At 36.5% G+C, this 25,010-nt stretch overlaps 1 protein-coding gene and 1 pseudogene across 1 annotated transcript in view; one reads left to right on the top strand and one right to left on the bottom strand.

The window, feature by feature from the left end:
* Btaf1 (B-TFIID TATA-box binding protein associated factor 1) overlaps positions 1-24,770 on the bottom strand; it is a 92,597-nt gene extending 67,827 nt beyond the window's left edge. The window contains exons 1-4 of the mRNA XM_026397385.2: positions 24,469-24,770; positions 9,575-9,698; positions 2,563-2,677; positions 1,426-1,572 (exon numbers count right to left, since the gene is read on the bottom strand). Of these exons, the coding sequence (XP_026253170.2) occupies positions 1,426-1,572; positions 2,563-2,677; positions 9,575-9,698; positions 24,469-24,482 (400 nt within the window). The 5' untranslated portion in view covers positions 24,483-24,770. The remainder of the gene's footprint in view (positions 1-1,425; positions 1,573-2,562; positions 2,678-9,574; positions 9,699-24,468) is intronic.
* Positions 11,715-12,318, top strand: LOC113188825 (peptidyl-tRNA hydrolase 2, mitochondrial-like; annotated as a pseudogene).
* Positions 24,771-25,010: the final 240 nt, after the last annotated feature.

The raw sequence follows: 25,010 nt of genomic DNA, 5'->3' as shown, positions 1-25,010 counted from the left end.
AATATATTGTTTTAGTTGTAGATGGACACAATACCTTTATTTTATTTATTATGTGGTACTGAGGATCAAACCCAGTGCCTCACATGTGCTAGGCAAGTGCTTTATCGCTGAGCTACAGCCCTAAAGAGCTGTTCTTTTAAATACAATTTTGCATTGCTCTCCACAGATCTAAGAAATCATAAATCTACAGGATAAGACCCAAACACACATTTTTAAAATGTGGCAAAGAAGATACTGTCTTTTATATGTGGAAAAAGAATCAAGGATTTCTTATAACATCTATGATATTCTAATAAGCTTAGTAAACTTACTGTTTACCAATAATGGCTTCAAAATAGTTTTTTAAAAGAGTTCTATGTCCCTTATCTAAAAAACTATGCTTTTCTTGAAATTTAAGAAAATTATCCTGTTAATTCTTTCCAAAAATAAACTAGATATTTTAAATAAAAACCATAATAAGAGAAAATGGATTCTTTCTCTTAAGTGTTTTAGGTGGACACCATGTCTTTATTTTACATTTATGAGGTACTGAGGATCGAACCCAGGGCCTCATGCATGCTAGGCGAACGCTCTACCACTAAGCCATACCCCCAGCCCTTCTGACGATTTTTAAGAGGAACAAATTGAAGTTCGTTTAGAGATTAACAAAACTAAAATGCTTTGAATGATAATTAATTAGCAAGAAACAAAAAGCCCTGTTCAGTTTTGGTTTTTAGTCAAAGGGCAACTTATTTACTTACAGAAATCCATTAAAAACAACAAGGTTTTTCCACCCAAGGCCACAATCTTGAATGGCCAAAACATTTATTTTATATCCAGATAGATTCTGTAAGTTTAAAGATAATGGGACAATTATCTATCCAAATTTTAATTTTTAGTTTTTGCTTTAGATGCCAGCATGAGAAGATCCAACCATATTAGAAACACAAGATAAAGATAAAACAACCATGGGGCTGGGAGTGCATCTCGATAGTAGACTGCTTGCCTAGCATGCAGAAGGCCCTGGGTTTGATCCCGAACACTGTCAATAAATAAATAAAACAATCAAATGATCTCTCAAATTTCCACAGCTGGGAAAACATTACTATAATCTATACTGTGCTAAAACTGATTTTTAAATCTATTATCCTGAGGCTTCTGAGTAATACATCTAATTTCTATATTACATAGTAAAATTACTCCTGAAATATTAATATGTATCAACTAAGGATACATGGTACACATTCACTTAAGAGGAAGAAAAATAATTCTACTGTAGCTTTTAAAAACAGACTGCTGGCTACCTTTCCCACCAATATCATCCTTATCTACCTACAAACTTCAGTCAATTTACATTTCCTGACATGTTAGATTACAATGAAAATATATACCATGTGACATATCAGTATGAAAACACAAAGTTCAGGCTTTATTACTATTACATACCTGATTTTTCATCTTGGACTTCAAATTCTGCACCAGCAGACCCCAAAAGTGATGCTCCATGTTGTAACAGTCTACATATGTCAAATCTGTCAAAATTCAATCGATCTGTAGTAGATGAATCTTCCATTGAACTTTCCGAAGTAGTTTCTAGATAGGTTTAAAATATTAATGAACATATAGTTAAGCCAAAGTGTAGAATCAAAGGAAATTGCACATCATAACTTGCAGTGTATGTATAATAAGGAATAATGAACTAGCAAAGAGAAGGCTCTTTTCTACAAGTTATAATGTCTCCTGATTATACATTTCACTAGACAAGAGAAGACAAATCAATACAATAACTCAAAATAATAGGTCCAGAAAATAAAAGCAAAAATTTTAGACAAGCTAAGATGTATGCTAAAAGTGATGTTATTCTGGTGACATGAAAATGGATATAATTGCAGCATTTTAAATTTTCACTTAGGGAACACTTATAAAATGTGGCTTGATTTCAGAAATGAAAATAAAGCTAATTAAAAACGTTAAACTAAATTAGTAATTTTGTCCTTTAACATCAGTCTTGCCTTATTCTGGGAATTAAAAAAGAATTCTAATTGAAATAAAAATAAAAAATACATTTTCACTTAAAATGTATACCTTTTCAACTTTTGAAAACATAATTTGTTTTTAAATGTCATTATAATCAGAAGACAAACACAATTTTTTTACCACTACAGAATGCTCTAAGGAGTACATAAAAAATTAAAGATTTGCCCTTTCAATTATCCACATGTAACTTAATTATGCTTAAATTTAGAAAATAACCTCACTATCCTATTCTCTGAGCAATAAGAAAATGGATTGTTTCACATATTAGCACTGTATTCACTTAATTTCTTTTTTAAGAATTTGAATTCCTTGAGCATACTATAGTATTAGTAATTTTAAAAATGTATAAAAACATTGTTTATTCATTTATTTTATGTTCAGTGGTAAAAATCACCTTATTCAATATCATTTTCTGACAAAATCTCACCTGAAAGCACTAAAACTAAACTAAATTAAAATAAAAGTTATTCAAATATAAACTACACTATTATAGTTAATTCTGCAGTTAGGTTTTTACTTCAAGCTACTTTTTCCACTTAAAAGCACCTTGTTTTGTTCTTGGTACTGGATTCCACTCAGGCACATTTTTCACTATAGCCTCAACAGCTTGTCCTGCCGCAATCCGGGTATCCCAATTTGCACTCCTTAAATAAATCAATACCTTAAAAAATTATAAAACAGAATAGTTACGTAACAAAAAATGTTTGTTCAAGGTAGCCAAAACCAAGAAATACAAATTTACTTGTTATTAATTTATAATCTGGCAGCCCTCCAAATATAATATAAAATAATATATATATCTTTTTTTTGTGTGGTGCTGAGGATTGAACCCAGGGCCTTGTGCATGCAAAGTAAAGCACTCTACCAACTGAGCTATATCCCCAGCCCCTATATCTCTTTTTTAAGTTGTCGAAAGATGTTTATTTATTTATACGTGGGGCTGAGAAACGAACCCAGTGCTTCTCACATTCCAGGCAAGCACTCTACCTCGAGCCACAACCCCAGCGCAATCACTACCATTTTAAAACGTGAAAACAAACTTTTAAGAAAAGAATACTTAAGCAAGTTAGGCACAGGTCTGCAATCCATCCCAGTGACTCAGGAAGCTAACGCAGGAGGACTGAAAATTCAAGGCCATAGCAACTTAGTGAGGCCCTAAGCAATATGGTGAGATCATATCTCAAAATAAAAAATGGGGGGCGGGGGGTTGGGGATGTACTTCTGTGATAAAATGTCCCTGGGTTCAATCCCCAGTACCAATAAATAAATAAATTTTAAAATTAAGCAGAAAAAAGAAAAAAAGTGCATTTAAAAAATATAACCACATTAATAAAAAGCAAATACACATATTCAGTGAGTCCTATTACATAATGCAAAGTTATACATGATATACTCCTCCCCCACACAAAGCTCCTATAAGTTTTAAAAGTGAGGCTGGGGATATAGTGTTAGAAAGGTTGCCTAGTTCATGCAAATCCCTGGGTTCAATTCCCACCACTGGGGGGGGGGGGGGAGCCAGTAGACAAATAAATTCATCAGAGCTATAAGACATAAAATTACCATACAAAAGTCAAATGTATTTCTATGTATTACTCTGAAATGAAATTAAGAAAACAATCCTATTTGTGATAGCATCAAAAACTAGAAAATACTCAAATTTAACAAAAGAAATGTGAAACTTGTATATTAAAAACTATGAAATATTAAAAACTTTGTTCTGAAATTAAAGATCTAAATAAAAAGACACTTCTTGTTCATGGATTAGAAGATTTAATATTGTTAAGATAATAATATTCCCTAAATTGATTTATAGATCCCATCTAATTACTACAAAAATCTTGGCTGGCATTTTTGCAGAAATGCACAAGCTAATCCTATAATTCATATGGCAATGTAAGGGACCCAAAATCACCAAAACAATCTTGAAAAAGTATTGTAAATTCATAACTTTTTATTTCAAAATTCACAGTAATCAAGACAGTGTGGTACTGGTAAAATGACTGACTATAGACCAGTGGATTAGAATGCCAAGACAATTCAGTGGGGATTCTTTTTCAACAAATGGTACTGGGAAAACTAAACAGTCACATGTAAAACAAATAACCCAATCAATAAATGGGCAAAGGAACTGAACAGACACTTCTCAAAAGAAGAAAAACAAATGATCAACAAATCCATGAAAAAATGTTTAACACCTCTAGTAATTACAGAAATGCAAATTAAAATTGCACTGAGATTCCACCTCACTCCAGTCAGAATGGCAATTATCAAAAATACAAGTAACAACAAATGTTGGCAAGGGTGTGGGGAAAAGGAAATGCTCATACATTGCTGGTGGAACTGCAAATAAAACAGTATGGAAAGTCTTCAAAAAAATAGGAATAGAATCACCATGTGACCCAGTTGTATCCCACTCCTGGGCATATATCTGAAAAGATTTAAAAAATCAGCCGCAGCCACATCAATGTGTATAGCAGTACAATTCACACTAACTAAGCTATGGAACCAACCTAGATGCCCATCAACAGATGAATGGATAAAGTAATTGTGGTATATATAAACACAGTGAAATATTACTCAGCCATAAAGAAGAATGACTTTATGAAATCTGCCAGTAAATGGATAGATCTGGAAAATATCATGCTAAGTGACATAAGCCAATCCCCTAAAACCAAAGATCAAATGTTTTCACTTGATATGTGGAAGCTAACCCATAATAAAGTGAGGAGGGGGAAGTTCAGTAAATTAGACAGAAGGTAATGAAAGGAAGTGGGGGAGATAGGAATAGGAAAGACAGTGGAATAAATCTAATATAATTTTCCTATGTACACACATGAAATTACTCAAGTAAACCCCACCATCGTGCCAACCCACAGGAATGGGGTCCTAATTAGAAGAAGATATATCCTATGCTTGAATAATTTTACCAAAATGACACTACTGTCATGTATAAATAAGAACCAATAAAATAAAATAAAGAATAATGCTGAACATCTACCTCACACCATAAACAAAAATTAACTCAAATACGAACCAGAGACCTAAAAGGAAGAGCTAAAACTACACAACTCTAAACATAGGGAGTAAATCTGTGTGACTTTAGGTCAGGCAACAATTTCTTAAGTATGAAAACAAAAGCATTAATGATTTAAAAAAAAAATCTCAATCAACATTAAAAACTTCTGTGTTTCACATGATACTACCAAAAAAAAAAAAAAAAAATGAAGACAACCAACACAACAGGAAAATACATGTGGAAATCATATATATAAGAGGGTTGTATCCAAATTGTATAAAGAACTCTTACAACTCATTTTTTTTTAAGAGAGAGGGAGAGAGAGAGAGAGAGAGAGAGAGAGAGAGAGAGAGAGAGAGAGAATTTTAATATTTTATTTTTTAGTTATCGGCAGACACAACATCTTTGTTTGTATGTGGTGCTGAGGATCGAACCCGGGCCGCACGCATGCCAGGCGAGCGCGCTACCGCTGAGCCATATCTCCAGCCCATTACAACTCATTTTTAAAAGAATAAATAAGGCTAGAAATGCAGCTCAGGGGCAGAGAACTTCAATCCCCAGTCCTACTGAGAGGCAGGAGGATCACTTGCACCCAGGAGGTAGAGACCAGCCTGGGCAACACAGAAAGAGGCCTTAAAAAAAAAAAAAAAAAAAAGGCAGGGGATGGGGGGGCTGCTGGGGTTATGGCTCAGCCTTATAACACTCACCTAGCATGTGCGAGGCACTAGGTTCGATCCTCAGCACCACATAAAAATAAATAAATAAAAGAAAAGTATTGTGCCCAACTACAACTAAAAAAAAATTTTTTTTTTTTTAAAGAAAAGAGAGCAGAGCTGGAGTGGTGGCTTAGTGGTGCTCAGTGGTAGAGTGCTCGCCTAGCATGCATGAGGCACTGGGTTCCATCCTCAGCACCACATACAAACAAACTAATGTATCCACCTAAAACTAAAGATACATAAGTAAAAATAAATATTTAAAAAAAGAGAAATTAAGGAAGGAAAAAGGACAAATAATTTAAAATTGAGGTAAAAAATGATCAAACTTCCCTAAATCCCTGTCAGGACTAGTTATCATCATAGAATGTTTTGAATTTCGCTATTTCTTGATAGATATAATACTTATTACAGTTTTGTATTTAATTATCAAAAAGGTGGGGCAAAAAGGACTGGAAATGCAGCTCAGTGGTGCACTTGCCTAGTATGCAAGAGGCTCTGGATTCAATCCCTGGTATTGAAGAGAAAAAAGAAAAAGAAAAGGAGGAAGAGAAGAAGGAAAAACAAAAAGAGGAAAAGGAGAAAAAAGTTAGGCATTATTTGATATTATACTATTAATTTATAAGGTTGGCTTTTTTTCTATAAAGTCCCATTCATAACCATTGTTCACTACTGGATTGCTCTTTACTTCATAATTGAGCACTTTGTAGAACAAAGAATTGGTATTCTGTCAATTTGTTATGTTGAACATATTTCTATTTGTCTTTTGAGTATGAAGACTCTTTTTTCTATATGAATATTAAAATAATTTGAGTTGGGGATGTAGTTCAACAGTACAGCACTTGCCTACATGCATGAGGCCCTGGGTTCAATTTCCAGCACCAAAAAATAAAATAAAATGAAATACTTCAATAATAAAAGAGGAGGGGGCAAAAGGTCTAAATGGTATTTCTCCAAACAACTAATAAACATGAAAAGATGTCTGATATCTTTAGTCATCAAAGAAATGTAAATCCAAACCACTTCATACCCACTAGGATGACTTTGGTCAAAAAGTCAGTTAATAACTATTAATAAGGATGTAGGGAAATCTGGGCTTTTATACACTACTGTTAGGAATATAAAATGGAACCACTTTGGAAAACATTTTGGCAATTCCTCAAAGTTAAACATAGTTACCTTGTGTCCTGGCAATACTACTTCCAGGTATATACTCAAAAGAATGAAAACATACCACTATGGCTTCAATGTCCTCACCAAAACTCAAGTTGAAATTTAATTCCCATTGTGAGGTACTAAGAGGTAAGATCAGGTAACATCTTTAATTAAGAGATGATTAAGTAATGAGGTCTCTGTCCTCATGAATGGACTAATCCATTCGTGGATTAATGGGTTACATGTAGAGTGGATCCTTTATAAAAGCCAGTGTGGCTCTCTTTTGGATGTGCCCCTTTTGCCATGTGATGCCCTACAACACACAGGGACTCTGCAAAAGACAGCAGAAGGCCTTCACAGATGCAGCTGCCCAATCTTGGAACTTTCCAACCTTTAGAACTGTGAATTAAATAAACCTCTAATCTTTATAAATTACTTTGTTTGTGGTATTCTGTTATTACAGCAGAAAATGAACTAATTTACATACCTCCCTACAAAAATTTTGTATATGAATTTTCACAGCAGTATTTTACATAACAGTAAAATATTACATAATAGTAGGAGGGCTGGGGGTTGTGGCTCAGTGATAGAACACTTGCCTCACACATGTGAGGCACTGGGTTTGATCCTCAGCACCACATAAAAATAAACAAACAAAATAAAGATATTGTGCCCATATATAACTAAAAAAAATTTTTTTTTAAAAATTAAAAAGAGGGCTGGGGGTGTGGCTCAAGCGGTAGAGCGCTCTCCTGGCATGCGTGCGGCCTGGGTTCGATCCTCAGCACCACATACAAAGATGTTGTGTCTGCCGAAAACTAAAAAAATAAATATTAAAATTCTCTCTCAAAAAAAAAATTAAAAAGAAATGGAAACAAGTCAATTGTCCATTAACTGATAAATGGTTAAGATGTGGTATACCGTAAATATATATTGGATATTATTCGACAATTAAATGGAATGAAGTAATGGTACATGCTTTAATATGAACACCGTATTTAAAGTGAAAGAAACAAGTCCCAGAGATTACAAATAAGGTATGATTTGTTTAAAAAAAAAAAAATGTTCAGAATAGGCAAATATACATACATTATTTTAATGGTTTCCTAGAGCTCGGTATGGGAAGGGGAATAATAGAGAGTGAGGTTTGATTAGGTTGAATAGATTGAGGTTTCTTTTGGGGTGATAAAAATGTTTTAAATTAGACTGTGGTGACAACTGTTGCATACAATAGTAATATACTAAATCACTGAACTGTACATTTAAGATATGTAAATTACATTTCAATAAAATTCTTAAAAAAACAAAACCAAGATAACAGGAAAATACTGAGGGAAAAGAAGAGGATCAGAAGGCAAGAAGTTGCTAAAGACAACTTCCCCTTTTAGAATGATTTGATGGCAGCCAGTTTGCTGAGTTCTGAATTAAGAACAGAATTCATTTGGAAAGCTAGAAACCTTTATCAGTTCTGCACAGTCAGTCCTGTTGTATTGTTCCCTGTCTAGATCTATCAGACCTCCATTTCTTCCCTTGGAATAAGGAAGAGAAATACACATGCTTCTATTTCCCCACCTCACAGATGCCTAATATGCAACCTTCTCTTTTCTGAGAATGTGGAGGCTGTAGGTAGCAAATCACTGTCTCTCCATCTTGAGTAGGCAGTAACTATCTAGCAGGGGAGTAGGTTGGAAAGGGAGTCTTTAAAAGCCCTTGGGGAATAACCATATAGTGCAGATTTGTATATGTTGAAAAAGGACTTACAACTCCTACTGCTATGTATCAGGGAGTGAGAAATGAGAATGAAAGGAAGAGGTTAAACTAGAAGAAAGAGGTATCTTCAGGCTTCCAATATCTGAGCAATCATATTGTTCCACCACCCTATTCTCTATCTCTGTCCCAACACTCCCCTCCCCACCAAAGCACTCCTGCTTTACTTTGCATGCCAGGGAATTAAACACATAGAATTCGCCAATTACAACCATAAAGGTACACCTAAACAAGCCCAGAGTTAAATAAAAATACAACTATTATTTAGGGAAAGAACATGGAGTAGGGGTATGAAAACACTGGTCCACCAAAGCAGAATGTTTCCACTTTCAAATTGCTATTAACTGGGCTGGGGATATAGCTCAGTTTTGGTAGAGTGCTTGTCTAGCATGCACAAGGCCCTGGGTTCAATCCCCAGCAACAAAAAAAAGAAAAAAAGAAAAAAAGCTATTAACTAAGGATGTAAGGATGTAATACAACAATTAGCTCCTCATGTTATTTCAATCATTGCCCATGAGTACTTCATTTGAAAACTATCAACTATGATATAATTATTAGCCATTAAGAACAAGTCAGACCACTAAGAAACCAGACTAACAACTCAGTTCATTACCAAATTGGGTCAGATTCAAATTTGTGACACAAGCAAAAAGTTCTATATTGTCAAGTCCCTTAAAGAATTAAACTAGAGTTTAAAAAGAAAAAAAAAAATTAAGTCTTGTCACCAAAGAAAAGAAATAGCAAAATTTTTAAATCTATTTGGAGAACTGTAAGATATTTAATGGAATTTGGAGATCACAAATTGTTACTTAACATAAAATTATGTTTATCTTTATTTTTGTTTTCCTATCCATGGACAAGTCTCTACAATTGTTATTATACTAAGAAAAATAAAAAGAGTCCTTACTTTAGATAACAGATTATTTAGTTCATGAGGATGAAGCTTCACCACTTCTCCAAGTTGCTGTGCAGCAGCTTTTCTTGTAACTGGAGTAGTGCCAGTATCCAGTAAGATAAAAAGACGATCAAGCCTATAACAAAAATATAATAGTTAACCTGAAATGAGTTTCCTCACAAATTTGAGTCAATAAATGCATTAAGCACCTATGAACAAAGACCTATGTAGGGCAGCAGGAGATGCCTGATCTCTGCTCTCAAGGAAGAAACATCTAGAAGAGGGAACAAGAACACAATAAGAAAAGGAAGAGTATGTTTTGGGAAGTGAAAAAACATAGCTTGTTGCACTTAAGAAAACAATGGGAGATACAGCTACAGAACAAGCTGAAGCCCTATTGTGGAAACCTTTGAATATATAGTGCAACCATGAAAGTCTTTGGTCAAAAAGTAAGGGGACTGGAGGTATGGAGCTATGCTTTAGGAAGATTAAACTGGCAGCAGTGTGAACACTGAAATAGAAGGAATCTTTTGGAGAATTACAGACTAAAAGTGCAGACCTGAACTACAATCCTGGCAAGATTAGAAAGAAGTTATTTTACATTTATGTGGTGCTTGAGGATTGAACCCAGCACCCCGTGCATGCTAGGCGAGCACTCTACCACTGAGCCACAACCTCAGCCCCTTAAGGACACAGATTCTGCATCTTAGAAAACAGAGATGTCATTAAAAAGAAATGTGAAAAAGCAGTAGAGGAAATATTATAGAAGAAGATGACAAGCTCACTATGGCAGGGAAAGTACAGCAAGGAGAGAAAAAGAACAGAGATTTAAAATTCACATCAAAGTTGGGACTAAAGTTATGAGGTAGCCTAGCCCAGTAGAATATTCCTATAATCCCAGTGACTCAGGAGGCTGAGGCAGAAGGATCACAAGTTTGAGGCCAGCCTCAGCAATTTAGCAAGGCTTACCTAAGCAACTTAGCAAGACCCTATGTCAAAATAAAAAATTAAGAGGCTGGGAATATAGCTCAGTGGTCAAGTACTCCTCCCTGGATTCAATCCCTAGTCCCTAAACAAACAACATACATATAGACAGGTATGGGGGTACATGAGTTAGCTGAAGAGAGGATGATAAATAATATCTGCAAATTTATAAAATCATATGCCATAATGGCACAAATTCCAGGGCCTTAGTTCAAATCCCAGTTCTGCCACTTCTGAAAAAAGCTGGGGATAAAATCATAATGTCTTGTACCTAGAGTAAGAGTGTGGGGGTAAAAAACTGTCACTTTGTTTCTAAGATACAAGAAAATCCTAAAAAGTCTTAAAGAGGCAAAGTCACAGGTAATTGCTACCTCCTATTTACATATTATATGGGTCTAGACCTATCACCACACTAATTACCTTTAGTGAGGTAATGAAAAGAAGGAGGCTTCAAATCTGTAATAAATGGACATTTTAAACAAAATGAGGGTGACAAGGGGCAAAGTTGTAATGACTGTTAATCCTATATAAGGGGATATCTAGTGAATATATCTTCAAATTTTATCAAATAAGGAAGAGAAAGCAAAGGGTCCAAATCAAGCGAAAGCATTAAGCATTGAAAAACTGCAAACAGACTCCTATTACTTTTCTGGGATTTCTTTTATCTCACAAAGAACTAAAAAGTTACAAAGTGAACTTCTGAAAGCCTTTTACTACAAAAAAATAAGCTTGTAAAAGGTTGAGAAATAGATACTTTCTGTGGTATCAGGAGACAAACAGTAGAAACACGGCATTTAAAAAATTTAGTCGTTAATAAGTATAAATTCGTAATAAATGATAAGAAATATAACTAAAATACATCTTTTTCTGTCAAGAATGCTAACATTTTCTCTCGTATGTGGATACTAGACCAAAATAAGGGGGAAAAGAGGGAGTGGGACTCCCCTGAAATAGAAGGGAGATCTGTAGAACAGAGGAAGGGGATTGAATGGAAGGGAGGAAAGTCAGAAAAGTGGGTAACAGTGAAATAAAATTGACCAAAATATGCTATGTACATATATAAATATGCCACAGTGAACTTCATCCTTACATATATATATAATGTACTAAGAAGTGTGTTTGCTTCCTAGAAGAATGGGAAGCCATGAGAGGAGGAGAGGTACTTTAGATGCTCTCCAAATCCTTGGTTTTAGAATACTTGGCATCCTAGTACACTCAGTCAGGCTGGTGGCATTACTTGTGGCATGTGCCTTGGCTGAGGCCTCTGGATACACTTTGGAATGCTCTCCAAAAGCTCAATAAGTGAGACAGACCAAAAAACAGAACTAAAGCAAGCATCTTGGGAGAGAATGGGGAGTACAAAATGATTCTTATGGTCTGAAATAACTTATGGGAAAAGGAAAAGTTGCTGCCCAGTGCTCTCATGCTGCTGTTTCCGCCTACAAGCAAATTCAAAGGAGAAACCCTGAGTGCTCAAACAGGAATAAATTGGCCAGACCAAAATGGTGTCAAAGCCCCTGATGAAGAAACCCTGACTGAATTACTGACCCATGCAAAAAATGCTGTGACCGACTGTAAATTTGATTCAAGATGCTATATGTACTTGGATGGAACCAGGCTCCCCAACTGTTGTAGGAATTGAGCCATGACCAGCAGACCTAATCAACAAAGTTACTGGTCACCTAAAGCTTTACAGGATGCGCTCTTGTATGATGTTTTTGTTTGAGTGTTTGTTTGTTTGTTTTGTTTTGTTTGAGCCTGTCAAATTCTAACATTAAAAGATCAATTTCTTGGGGCTGGGGTTGTGGCTCAGCGGTAGAGCACTTGCCTCTCACGTGTGAGACCCTGGGTTCGATCCTCAGCACCACATAAAAATAAACAAATGAAGATATTGTGTCCACGTATAACTAAAAAAATTTTTTTAAAAAGATCAATTTCTTTCCCCCAATTTAAATATTCTTGAGATGAAAGTAAAATTTGTTCCTGTAGGGGAGGCACTAATTTTTTTTAAATATTCTATTTTTAATTGTAGTCAGACACAATACCTTTATTCTATTTATTTATTTTTATGTGGTACCGAGACTTGAACCCAGGGCCTTGCACTTGTTAGACGAGCACTCTACCACTGAGCCATGACCCCAGCCCAAGGAGGCACTAATTTAAAAAAAAAAACACCAAAAGTGAATAGAAGGAAGACCAGTGGAATAGAGGAAAAGGAACAGGGGGAGGAAGGGATGGAGGGAGAGAAGAAAAAGGGAAGAAAAAGGGAAGAACTGGGAACTTAAATAGATAGAGCAAATTATATTCCATGCTTTAAATGATTATGTCAAAATGAACTATGTCAAAATGAACTACAGTAACAGGTATAACTATAAAGTACTAATTAAAAAACACTAACAGTGCTATGAAAGTTTCAGCTGTTTGAGAACAAAATACTAAGAGACAAAGTTGACACTTAAAATTATTTTAAACAATTAATGGGCTGGGGATGTGGCTCAAGCGGTAGCACGCTCGCCTGGCATGCGTGCGGCCCGGGTTCGATCCTCAGCACCACATACCAACAAAGATGTTGTGTCCGCCGAGAACTAAGAAATAAATATTAAAAAAAAAATTCTCTCTCTCTCTCTCTCTCTCTCTCTCTCCTCTCTCACTCTCTCTTTAAAAAAAAAAAAAAAAAAAACAATTAAAGCTAACCACATAAAGAAAAAAGAGTTATATGACAGTTAATTTCTAAAAGAAATTACAAACAGTAATTTACTTTTTACATACAATATGCACAGATGTAATCCAGTATTAACACAGTATTTCTCCTTATTCATTCAAGGCTATTTAAACACTTGCCTTTACTTGCAAGATGAAATATTGTTTAATTACTGAGGATTGAGCTGGGGCTGTAGCTCAGTGGTAGAGCACTTGCCTAGTATGGGTGAGACCCTGGGTTTGATCCTCAGCACCACATAAAAATAAATAATAAAGGTATTGTGAAAAAAAAAATTTAATTACTGATTGAGGGCTGGGGATGTGGCTCAAGCAGTAGCACGCTTGCCTGGCATGCGTGTGGCCCGGGTTCGATCCTCAGCACCACATACCAGCAAAGATGTTGTGTCCGCCAAAAAACAAAAATAAATAAATATTAATTACTGATTGAACTCAGAGGCGCTCTACCAATAAGCTATATCCCCAGCTCTTTTTATTTTATTTTGAGACAGGGTCTCATTGAGTATTCCAGGTTGGTCTCAAACTTGCACTCCCTCTGTCTCAGCCTCCCTAATCTCTGGGATTTCAGGCTGCACACACCCAGTGTGTTCTTAAAAAGTTCTAAGACCAAATCAGACCTAAAATCCCTTTGCCAGAAAATGGCTTCCCTGACCCATTCATTACATAACCTTCAGCATGCTCTTTGACTTATATTCATAAGGAAGTTGATAGTAAAGTTCATAAGACTTCTCTCGTGAACTTTTATAACAAATACCTTAGGAATGCTAACAAATTGCCATGGCTGTAATTTTTAATGTCCCCAGCTCAACAAAGAAAAATTTAAGCATCTACTAACAACTTCTGTATGCATCAACATAAATATTTACTTTTTTAAAAGTTTCATACTGTCAAATCAAACTAAATTTGACATCCTCCTGGAGCCTGTATATAATTAACTGCAACCTAACTTGGTCAAAATATTCATTTTAAACCTTCTACATTCTATGGCAGGCAAACTTACCAAAAATTAAATATTTAAATTAGTTTCAGCATAAAGAATTAGCCCAAGATCAAGTTTATGCTACATATGCTATATACACTCTGTATAACATTGGACTCATTTTTATAATGTGTACAATTCAGATAGATTGAGGACTTTCCTACCAGAAAGAATGATAAAATGAAAAACTAGACTAGAAGTTAGGAGATCACTGAAGTCCCACTTCTACAATTTCTTAGAATATTAAGGGAAGCTCACTAACTTCACTTAATCTTATTTTCAAGGGTAAAAGTAGATATACACACACATTTTAAATTTTACAACCTTAAAAGGTGTTTTTGTTTCCTATATGTTTGTCCTACTTATGACTTATCTGATGTCAGTTTGTTAGATTACTGCTGGGAAAAAGTCAAAAACTTCCCAGTTCCTTTTCTGTGATACACCTTCTATTCATGGTGACCCAAAGCAATACTGTGCAAAATAAACTCTAAGGAACATACAATATTAACCCATTTATAAACCCATATGCAAAAAGAATAAAAATTCTCAAAAATTTCCTAAGTCATAAAAATTTCCTCAAACCACCAATTAGCTATTCTAGTTCATAAAAAGGAGTAGATCCCACACTATAGAACACAAATTATCTCAAGTTTTTTTTTCCCTTACTTCTAAAGATTAGTTTTTATATTTATGCTATTTCAGATTGAAGACAGTGTCACTCCTTTTCAAGGCTTAGATACTAACTTTTATCTTAATACCATCCTGTCCTCCTCTCTTCAATAATCCTTTCTCCAATATCTCAAATCACTGCTTTATTAATCCATTCCTTTCTATAGTCCACTCTGCAGAGATATCTAATGAGAAAATAAATTGCATGACTTCCATGTTCTAGAACACTTTCCTTTTACTGCCAAACATCTTGAACAAGTGTCTTAAAACACTTCTTTCATTTCTCATCATACACAATTTAATCCTTACAAATCAAGTTTCTCTCTATACTACACCTGTGTGTAGGTGTAGTATATCTACGTCACCAATGACTTCTTTAAGTGCCAAATACAATAGTTTTCTCTTAAATTCAATTTTGTTTAGCTCTTCAATGACATGTGACACCAGTAAGTACCTCATTCATAAAATACTCTCCTTCCTAAGTTTTCACACTACTGTTCTCCAAACCCTTCTTTCCTTGGTCTTCCTATTCTTAGCACGCTCAATATGAACATTCCCCCTGATTTAATCCTTTTTGGAAACTGCTTAGTTTTATTTTTTGTTATCAGTACACTAGCCCATCTGGGAGTTCCAGTTCCATAATTTCCACTGCCTGGTAAGCATAACTTCACACTAAATGGGATCACATTACGAAACTAACTTCCTAAAGCACCATTTGTTCAAATCATTATTCTAAAACTTTCAGTGGCTCACCCTTAGCTATCTGTAATCCAAAATAAAAAAGTACCATCCAAATATGGGTCTTTTGAGTTTCCATGGTTTTATCTGTACTGTTTTCTGCACTTAGAATGTCTTTTCTTGTTTCAATTTGTTAACTAGATCCTTTCCATCAACATTCAGCTATAATCCTTCACCATTTGACTACTATACAATAGAAATTTCTCTCTCTTCAGAAATTTACATGAATTTTCACCTTGAGCAGTTATTTAGGTATTTATTATGCTTTTTATATGCAGCATCTCTTAGGTTAATTCATTACAAGATGCCTTATGCTTCTTATTAGGCTTCACTTCCTTCAATGATTCTTTTTGTCCCCCAGAATACTTTGCACAATATTCAAGTATTTATTATGTTATAATTACAGATAAGGAAATGTTCAAGTTTCTTGCGGGTTTAAGCACCAATATTATGGAAATTTTTGCTTCCTTTAAAAACATCTTTATAGCTATATTACATATAAAAACAAGTTATAAATATAACTAAGTGATGCTAAGGTAATGTTTCAATAAGTGAAAATATCAGCATAGCAGTATTTCGGCATTCTGAATAAGGCAGTCATGCCAGCTCCAGTCACAGCAAGCTCAAAGAGCCCATAATTCCCATTCTTCCTGAACTTTCCCTTTCCTCTGCCCACCAGCTTCATTTAGAATCCTGCCCAAAGGCCTTCATCTTTTCTCTAACCTAATGCTGATCCTGCCTCATAGCCCTACAGTTCCTCTTGCCCTCTCCTTTCTGCAGAGCCTTTTATTCCAATGCCATGTCATGTCATCTCTGTTCTCTCACCATCCAATTGTCCTAATGATAGAAATCAGCTTTCTTTCTCCTGCAATCCCAGGTCTGTTTATCCTTACCTCTTCCACTCTGGTGATAGCCAAACTTGCTTTAGTTGTAGCCTCTCTGAATAGAGGAATGGGGACATAAGAGACTCCTTTGGTTCTCTCAACTTAAAGTTCCTTTTGGAGTTCTCCATTCCTCTCTCCCAGACAGTAAATTAGACATAACAAAAAAGGAAAAACAAAGGGATGAAAAGACAAGGATCTGACAAGAAGGCAGTCTGACCTGTTACCCCAGGGTAGTCAACTATGAGGCAAACAGTAGGCACCAGGGCCAGGCCACAGTGGAAAAGACTGATGCAGTTAAGTGGTGCAGGAGTATGAGAATGATACTGGAGGGCAGACAGGTTTCTTGGTGAGGCAGAAGTCTAAAAGAAGTTATATGTCAAGAGAGAAGAGAAGTTAAAAGGAGGGTTGACTGAGGGAACACAGTAGTTACAAGACTAATTTTGCTTCAAACTTCTCTTATAGAAGTTTCTTTTTTTTTTTTTTTAAAGAGAGAGTGAGAGAGAGAGAGAGAGAGAGAATTTTTAATATTTATTTTTTGGTTCTCCGCGGACACAACATCTTTGTTGGTATGTGGTGCTGAGGATCGAACCCGGGCCCCATGCATGCCAGGTGAGCGCGCTACCGCTTGAGCCACATCCCCAGCTCTTATAGAAGTTTCTAACAGGAAGAAGAAATAAAGTCATTCTTCATGCTCTGAAGGACAGACAAATGGAAGAGACGGAGGTAACAAACATAAAATTTCTGTGTTAATAGCTGCGCATGGTGGCACATGCCTGTCCAGTGGCCTGGGAGGCTGAGGCAGGAGAATCAGGACTTCAAAGCCAGCCTCAGCAAAAGCAAGACGTTAAGCAACTCAGTGAAACCCTGTCTCTAAATAAAATACAAAATAGGGCTGGGGATATGGCTCAGTCATTGATTGTCCCTGAGTTCAATCCCCGGTACAAAAGAAAAAATAATTCTATGGTACTAAAAATAAATAAAGACCTACTGACAACTAAAAAAATACTTTTAAAAAATATTTGGAGGGAGGGCTGTGGATGTGGCTCAAGCGGTAGCGCGCTCGCCTAGCATGCGTGCGGCCCGGGTTCCATCCTCAGCAGCACCACATACCAACAAAGATGTTGTGTCTGCCGAGAACTAAGAAAAAATGAACAAATGTTAAAATTCTCTCTCTCTCTCTCTCTTTAAAAAAAAAAAAAATATTTGGAGGGCTGGGGATATGGCTCAAGCGGTAGCACGCTCGCCTGGCATGCGTGCGGCCCGGGTTCGATCCTCAGCACCACATATAAACAACGATGTTGTGTCCGCCAAAAACTGAAAAATAAATATTAAACTTCTCTCTCTCTTCTCTTCTCCTCTCCTCTTCTCTCTCTCTCTCTCTAAAAAAAAAATATTTGGAATAAATACTAGTTCATACTGTGGGTAATGTGTTATTATGTTTTCCCAAATAAGAAAGGAGATTTAAGATACTACACAGAATACAAAGAATATAAAGATATGAAACCACACTGCAAGTACCTCTCAACCCAAAATAAATTCCATGAGAATGGAGACTACTTTTCTTCTCTGTTATATCTCTAGTACCTAGAACATGAAAGCATTCAGTAAATACTAGTTAAATGAATGATGAATGTTGAAAAAGGATATCCAAGCTATGCTATTTCCTTTGGGACTTTTCCCCCTTTACACTTAATCTCTGATCCAACATGCCTTTGTATGATTTTATCTAAAAGATAACAATACATCTGGGGGACACCGGGGTTGTGGCTCAGTGGTAGAGTGCTCACCTAGCATGCACAAGGCACCAGGTTTAATCCTCAGCACCACATAAATGTAAAATAAAGATATTGTGTCCACCTAAAAAAATATTTCTTTAAAAAATAGGTCTGGAGATAGAGCTCAGCAATAGAACACTTGCCTAGCATGCCTAGCACCGGGAGGAAATAAAACAACTTGCTTCTAGGTTCTTTAGCAGAAATAGCTGTGGTTCAACACAATATGAAATCATACATTTTAAAATGGTAAATTCTGTTATTTGTTACCAAAATTAAAAACAAAAACTGGGTTGGGGGTTTAGCTCAGTGGTAAAGCACATGCCTAGCCATGTATAAGGCTCTGGGTCTGATCCCTTGCACTGCAAAGGAAGCCAACAAACAAACTTCATAGAAGTACTTTGTATGAAGAAACAGAAAGGAATTAACCATAGAAGATAAAATGGAAAAGCTCCGGTACTTTTTCCTGTCTCTAATTTTTTTACAATAAGATGTTTAATACATTATAACTTACAATACTACCTCCTGCCAATCTCATAATGGACTGAAATTAGCAGTAAGGGATAAGTAAGACTAGCACACCTGTGTGGTCTCCTATAGGAAATGAACGGGTTTTGTTCTTTTTTTTTTTTTTTAAGTTGTAGATGGACATCATGCCTTTATTTATCTTTTTATGTGGTGCTGAGGATCAAACCCAGTACCTCACACATGCTAGGCAAGTGATCTGCCAAAGAGATACAGTCCCAGCCCCGGGTTTTGTTCTATATTACCATTTTCCCTGTCATTAGGAAGGGTTCACTGAACTGCCTCCACATCAAGAAACTTTTTCTTCTTTGCAGAATTGGCCTATTGAAACAATGTTTCTCTGAAATATCAGCAGTGCAAAGTGAGAATTGACAAAACTAAAGCAAAATTCTGTTCATATGTAGCAACTTGTTTCTTCAGTAAGAGGGTGTGACCTCCAGCATGCTTTTTGTTTCGTTTTTTTGCCCCCTGAATCCTTTCTGAACTGCATCATTTTCATTTGCACAGATACATGTCACATACCTAAGATATTGCTGTAAAAGAGTCAAATCAAGCTGGCTGTGCTGGTGCATGCTTGTAATCCCAGCAGCTCAGGAGGCTGAGGCAAGAGGATCAGCCTCAGTAACTTATTGAGACCCTATGTCTAAATAAAATATAAAAAATGGCAAGGCTTGTGGCTCAATGGTTAAGTGTCTCTGGGTTCAATGCCCAGTACCCTCACCACCAAAATTAAAATAAATAAATAAATAAATGAATAAAGACATGGCCTTTAAATCATGATCATTGAAAAAGATCTATTTTATTTTTTTGAATCTCTATATGATCAAGGAAAAACTAATGGCTCAAAACTGTTGTACAGGGGCTGAGAGTATAGCTCAGATGGTAGAGTGCTTGTCTCACAAGCACAGGCTCTGGGCTCAATCCCCAAAACCAAAAAAAAAAAAAAAAAGAAGAAGAAAGAAAACTGTTGTACAACAGTCAACTCGATCAATTGTAGCATAAGTTGGCAAAGATATAAAAAGCAATTTTTTTGGAAAAAAAATCTACATTAAGCTTTGGAATCCTAGTTATAAATTGAACACCAATGAATAAATCCCTCTAGGGCTGCCTTTATTGTTGGTTGTTTAATGCCAACTAAAAAAATATTGGGAGAAAGCCTCACAAAACAAAACAAAGGTATTAAAAGATTTAAGAGATAAGACTTAGGGTTGGGGTTGTGGCTCAGAGGTATAGCACTCGCCTACCATGCTTGAAGACTGGGTTCGATCCTCAGCACCACATAAAAATAAAATGAAGATACTGTGTCCACCTATAACTACAAAATAAATATTAAAAAGAAAAAAAGAGAGACAAACTTAAATCATCTGTGAGCAACAATGAAAGCCTAGACCATATACTAATTTTTTCCCCAAACTTGGTTTTGTGAACACAGTTATATAGTTAAGAGCATGAGATTAAATGACTTAACAATATTTACATTTTAAAGGCAATGTTGTTGTCCATACTTAAATGTAATCTCATATCTACCTCTTCCTCCCTCTCTTTTGGTGGTGGTACTGGAGATTAAACCCAGGCAGGCAAATGCTCTACCCCCACCCCCACCCCCCACACCTACCATTCTTTAAATTTTATTTTAAGACAGGGTTTCCCTAAAATGTCAAAGCTGGCCTTTAATTTGCAATCCTCTTGACTCAGTCTTCCTCTTGAGTAGCTGGGATTATAGGCATGCACCACCACACCCCAGAGTATGCCATCTCTTTTTTTAAGGATCTAAAGGAGTTATATATCCTCCAGTGATATTGTAGTAAAATTTATAGAAAACTTCCAATGTTAGGATTGTATTTGCAACTTTAGAGAGTCACAAAGTTATTTTTGCAAGATATATCTCACCCAGATTAAGCATTGTCCATACATTTCATAATTTGACACATTCTTAACAATTCAAAGTACAATAAAACCAAGCCTTGATAGCACTATAAGTAGGATCTAAACTTTTTGATCATACAAAATACAGGTTTGTACATTACAAAAGTCTATGTTATCACATAGACTTTAACTGCATTTAGAACTTAACTGTATTTAAACTTCAAAAAATTATTCTGATGATTTTTAAAAAAATTATAATCCTGGCCAATTTCAAAGCTATAGTGCATATTTTTCTTTCTGAGGAAAACTAGTTAAACATAGAAACACTGAAAAACACAGGAAATATTCTACTATGCATAAGTTATGGTAAAATTATAAAAGGTTTTAAAGCAAGCAACAAAGTCACTAGTTTTTTTGTTTGCTTTTAATATATTCAGGGCTGGGAGTGTGGCTCAGCTGTCAAGCACTTACATAGCACTTGGGAATCCTTGGGTTCAATGCTAAGCACCACAAATTAATTAATCAACTAATCAATATTTTAAAAATATTAAGCCTGGTACCATGTGCCTGCCAGCCTACAATCCTGGTTGCATGAGGCTGAGTCAGGAGAATCCCTTGAGCTCAAGAGTTTAAGCAACCCAGGCAATATAAGGAGACTCCTTCCCAATAAAGAAAAGAGGAGCCAGGTGTGGAGGCACACACCTACACTCCCAGCTATTCAGGAAGAAGCAGCAGAAAAATCTCAAGTTAGAGGCCAACTGGGCAATTTAGGGAGACCCTGTCTCAAAAAAAAAGTGGGGGTGAGGATGTAGCTCAGTGGTAGAGTACTCCTGGGTTCAATCCCCAGCAGAAAGTGCAGGGAGGGGACAAGGAAAACAAAAGAAAAAATAAATGTACTGAGCATCATATCCTAGAAGCTGGAGACAGAAAGATCAAAGACACATTCCTTTCTCTCACTGAATTTATGTTAATTCAGAAAGGGAGAGAAAAATGAAACAATTACAATGTATGATTAAATAATACAATGGACAAGAGTATACATTGTTGCAAATAGCAAAGGTGAAGTAAAACCTGCAGAGGCTTTCTGAACAAAGTGATATAGGCTTAGATCAAAAAAACTACAGTTGGAATTAGCCAGGCTTGAGCTGAGGAAAAATATTTGGGAATTTGGACTTTGTCCTAAGGCAACAGAAAACTAACTAGTTTTAAGCAGAAAAATGACCATGTTAAAATCTGCATATTAGCAAATAATATGGCTGAAGTGAAGAATGAACCATTGTGAAATAGCATAAGAGGTAGGTAGTGGAGAGAAGCTACTTATGTTTTCAAGTGTTTTGGAGTAGAGATGATGAGAGATTAGAAAGGAAAACTGGAATAGGTAACTGGCTGGATGTTGATAGAGGGAAGGACAGAAAAGCCAAAGATTATCCCCAGATTTCTTGACCTGGCAATTGAGGAAATGACAGTACCAATTTACTATTTCCTTTCTGTTAGAAATATCTTCAAGGCCCTAAAAATATTGCAGTTTATCTTCAGTTACACACATTGATATAAATAAAACAAAAATATTTTAGATTTGATTCTGGCATGTGATTTTTATCTCTTGAACTATCTTCCACTTTATTTCACATAAAATAGTATTAAAGTAGTCCATATTTCCACAAGCATACATCAACAGGAAAGAAAGGAAGCTTGTTTAGCACAGAAATAATGCTTAGTGCATGAAGAAGGCCAGCTTGAAACCAAGGTTTGCCATTCAAAGAGAATCCACATTTTAAAATACCACCAAAACACAGTGTCTCAAAAATACTTCGCTTGAACTTATATTATTAAAGCAAGCAGAGAAGTAGTTCTTCATGAAAAACCTGACACTTTTTAAAAAAAGAATTGACAAAGTGAATAAGAAAAAGGATACCAAAAAAAAAAACTACTCTGAAATCCAATAGTCAGAACAGAAGGCAGAAGCCTTCAAAACCCACTCATTCATTCAGAAATACTAGGTGACCTAAACTTAAATAGATTAGTGTGACTAAAGCAGATAAGACTCTGATAAAGTACTATCATTTTGTCTCTAAAAGGCTACATCCAGTATTGTAGAAAATATACAGTCTACTCTAAGTAAGGAAGTATTCATTCCTTAAACACTGTAACACCTAATAAGTCATATTAAGTTAATGAATCAATGTGCTTATAATGTATATATTTATGTATTTATATTGGAGCAGCATATTAGAAGAAATTCCTTTTTGTATTTGCAAAAAAAAAAAATTACTTGTATTCTGTTAGAGCAGTTTTATACATCACAAAACAAGAATTTCCTCACATTAATCCCAGCAACTCTGGAGGCTGAGGGAAGAGAATCGAAAATTTGAGGCCAACCAATAATTTAGCAAAACCCTGCCACAAAACAAAAACTAAAAAGGACTGGGGATGTAGTTCAGTGGTAAAGTGCCCCTGGATTCAATATCTAGTACCAAAAAAAAAAAAAAAAAAAAGAGAAAAAAAAATTCCTCACATTGAATGGATTAATTAATCTATGAAATAAAAATTAGATACTCCATACTACCAGTACCTAGCAACCCCCTTCACCCAACTCCCATAGGCTTCTCCCACACACTATTTCATCAGTTATCTAGGGAGTCTGGGAGGCGCAGGGGTTATTCTTACCCTTGAATAACAGTTAACATTTTAGCTAGTAATGTGTTCAATTAATTATAAAAAATGAATGAAAACTATCTATTTTCATCATTTTTTCTTTCAGCCTGTGTAGTAAAAGAACCCAAGTCTCATTAAAAGTTCCCTTGCCAACTCTAAAGATCTTGATGACTCTTTCTGACTGCTAGCACCAAGAGACCATATTCCCATGAGGATCACCAAAATCAAATCTCTCCAAAAAGCAGGCATGGTGGCCCACACCTGTAATCCAGTGACTTGGGAAACAGAGGCAGGAGGATGTCAAATTGAAGGGACAGCCTCAGCAACTGAGCAGACCTTATCTCAAAATAAAGTGACCTTGAATTAAATCCCCAGTACCATTAAGAAAAAAATTTAACAAATAATAAAAACAAAGTTTTTCAAACATTTGTCATTTAGGCGAAGAAAACTTTCCTCTTATAGCTAAACAAATGTCTTGTTCTTCTTTAGTTTTCTTAACTTTTCAGTCATTGGGCATTGTTTTACAATAATTTAAAATTTGGGATGGGGCTAATACAATAATAAGATTACAACGCTGACTACAGAACGTCTACTGCTGAACAAAATGATTTTTATACTTTAATGTAGGGGAAAAAATGCCTCAGGAAAGAACATATGGCTAACTCTGTAAATGTTTTTAAAATTAGCATAATCAGACGGTCTCTTTGTTAATAGGAAACCCAAATCTCCCCTCCTTTGACGGTTCCTACCAAGTTTTGCCATGAAATGGAGGTTAGGGATCAGACTTAGAATGCTAAGACTTACCCTCCTAGAACCGAAAGAGGGAAGAGAAACCAGAGAAGAGAAACACAGCGAGGAAAAGAAAAAAAAAAAAAAAGCAGCTCTAACGTGCTGGAGGGTCTACTTAACAAGAAAAAGACATTCTTGAACCGATTTACTAGGAGTAACCCGAGCCCAAGCCCCCGCAGACCGAGGGGCGAACTCCGAAGTCTAGGGAAGAAGGTGCTGGAGTCCAGTGACAATGAGAACCGCTCCTCTCCAGGAGCTCCGGAGCCAAGAGCAGCCGGTGCCTCGCCTGACCCCTCTTTCCGTTCGCACGTCAGGGGCGAGACCCACCTGGAGACCGCCATGGCCGAGCGCTGGCGGTTCGGAGCGCCCCGCGAGCTACTGGCCGCGCCGCTGAGGCGCTAGTTTCCAGAGAGCAGAGCGGCGCAGGCCCAGGCCGCGGAGCCGAGGGGAGCGGCCGGTGCGGTGCGAGGCGTCCCGGAGCGGGCCCTCGGGCATCTGCTCCGCCACCTACCGGAGGTCGTCCCCGCCGCAACCGGGAGCTGGGATCTGAGACAGCGGCGGAGGCGGCAGTCCTCCGACCCGCAAGACTTCAAACCCGGTGCCCCCAGCCCCGCTCTTTGCTGACGCAGGCGTCGGCACGCCGGGCTGAGCGTCAGCGCGCCGGAAATGACATCAGCTCACCGCGAGGGGCTGCGCTCCGCGGAGGAGTGAAAGGAGCTGGAGAGGCCGGCGCCTGGCCCTGGCGCTTGAAAACAAAGCTCTGCGTGCAGATCTGGAGCGGACCTCTGGTCTCAAAATTAAGCAGAGACGTGAAATACTGGGCCCCCGATTTTCCAGAGAAGGAAAATGGACAATTTAGCCAAAGTTCA

This window comes from Urocitellus parryii, chromosome 5 (assembly GCF_045843805.1).
Source record: "Urocitellus parryii isolate mUroPar1 chromosome 5, mUroPar1.hap1, whole genome shotgun sequence".
Lineage (NCBI taxonomy): Eukaryota > Metazoa > Chordata > Mammalia > Rodentia > Sciuridae > Urocitellus > Urocitellus parryii.
Note: the sequence above shows the minus strand (reverse complement) of the source record. Positions and strands in the feature narration are given on the sequence as shown.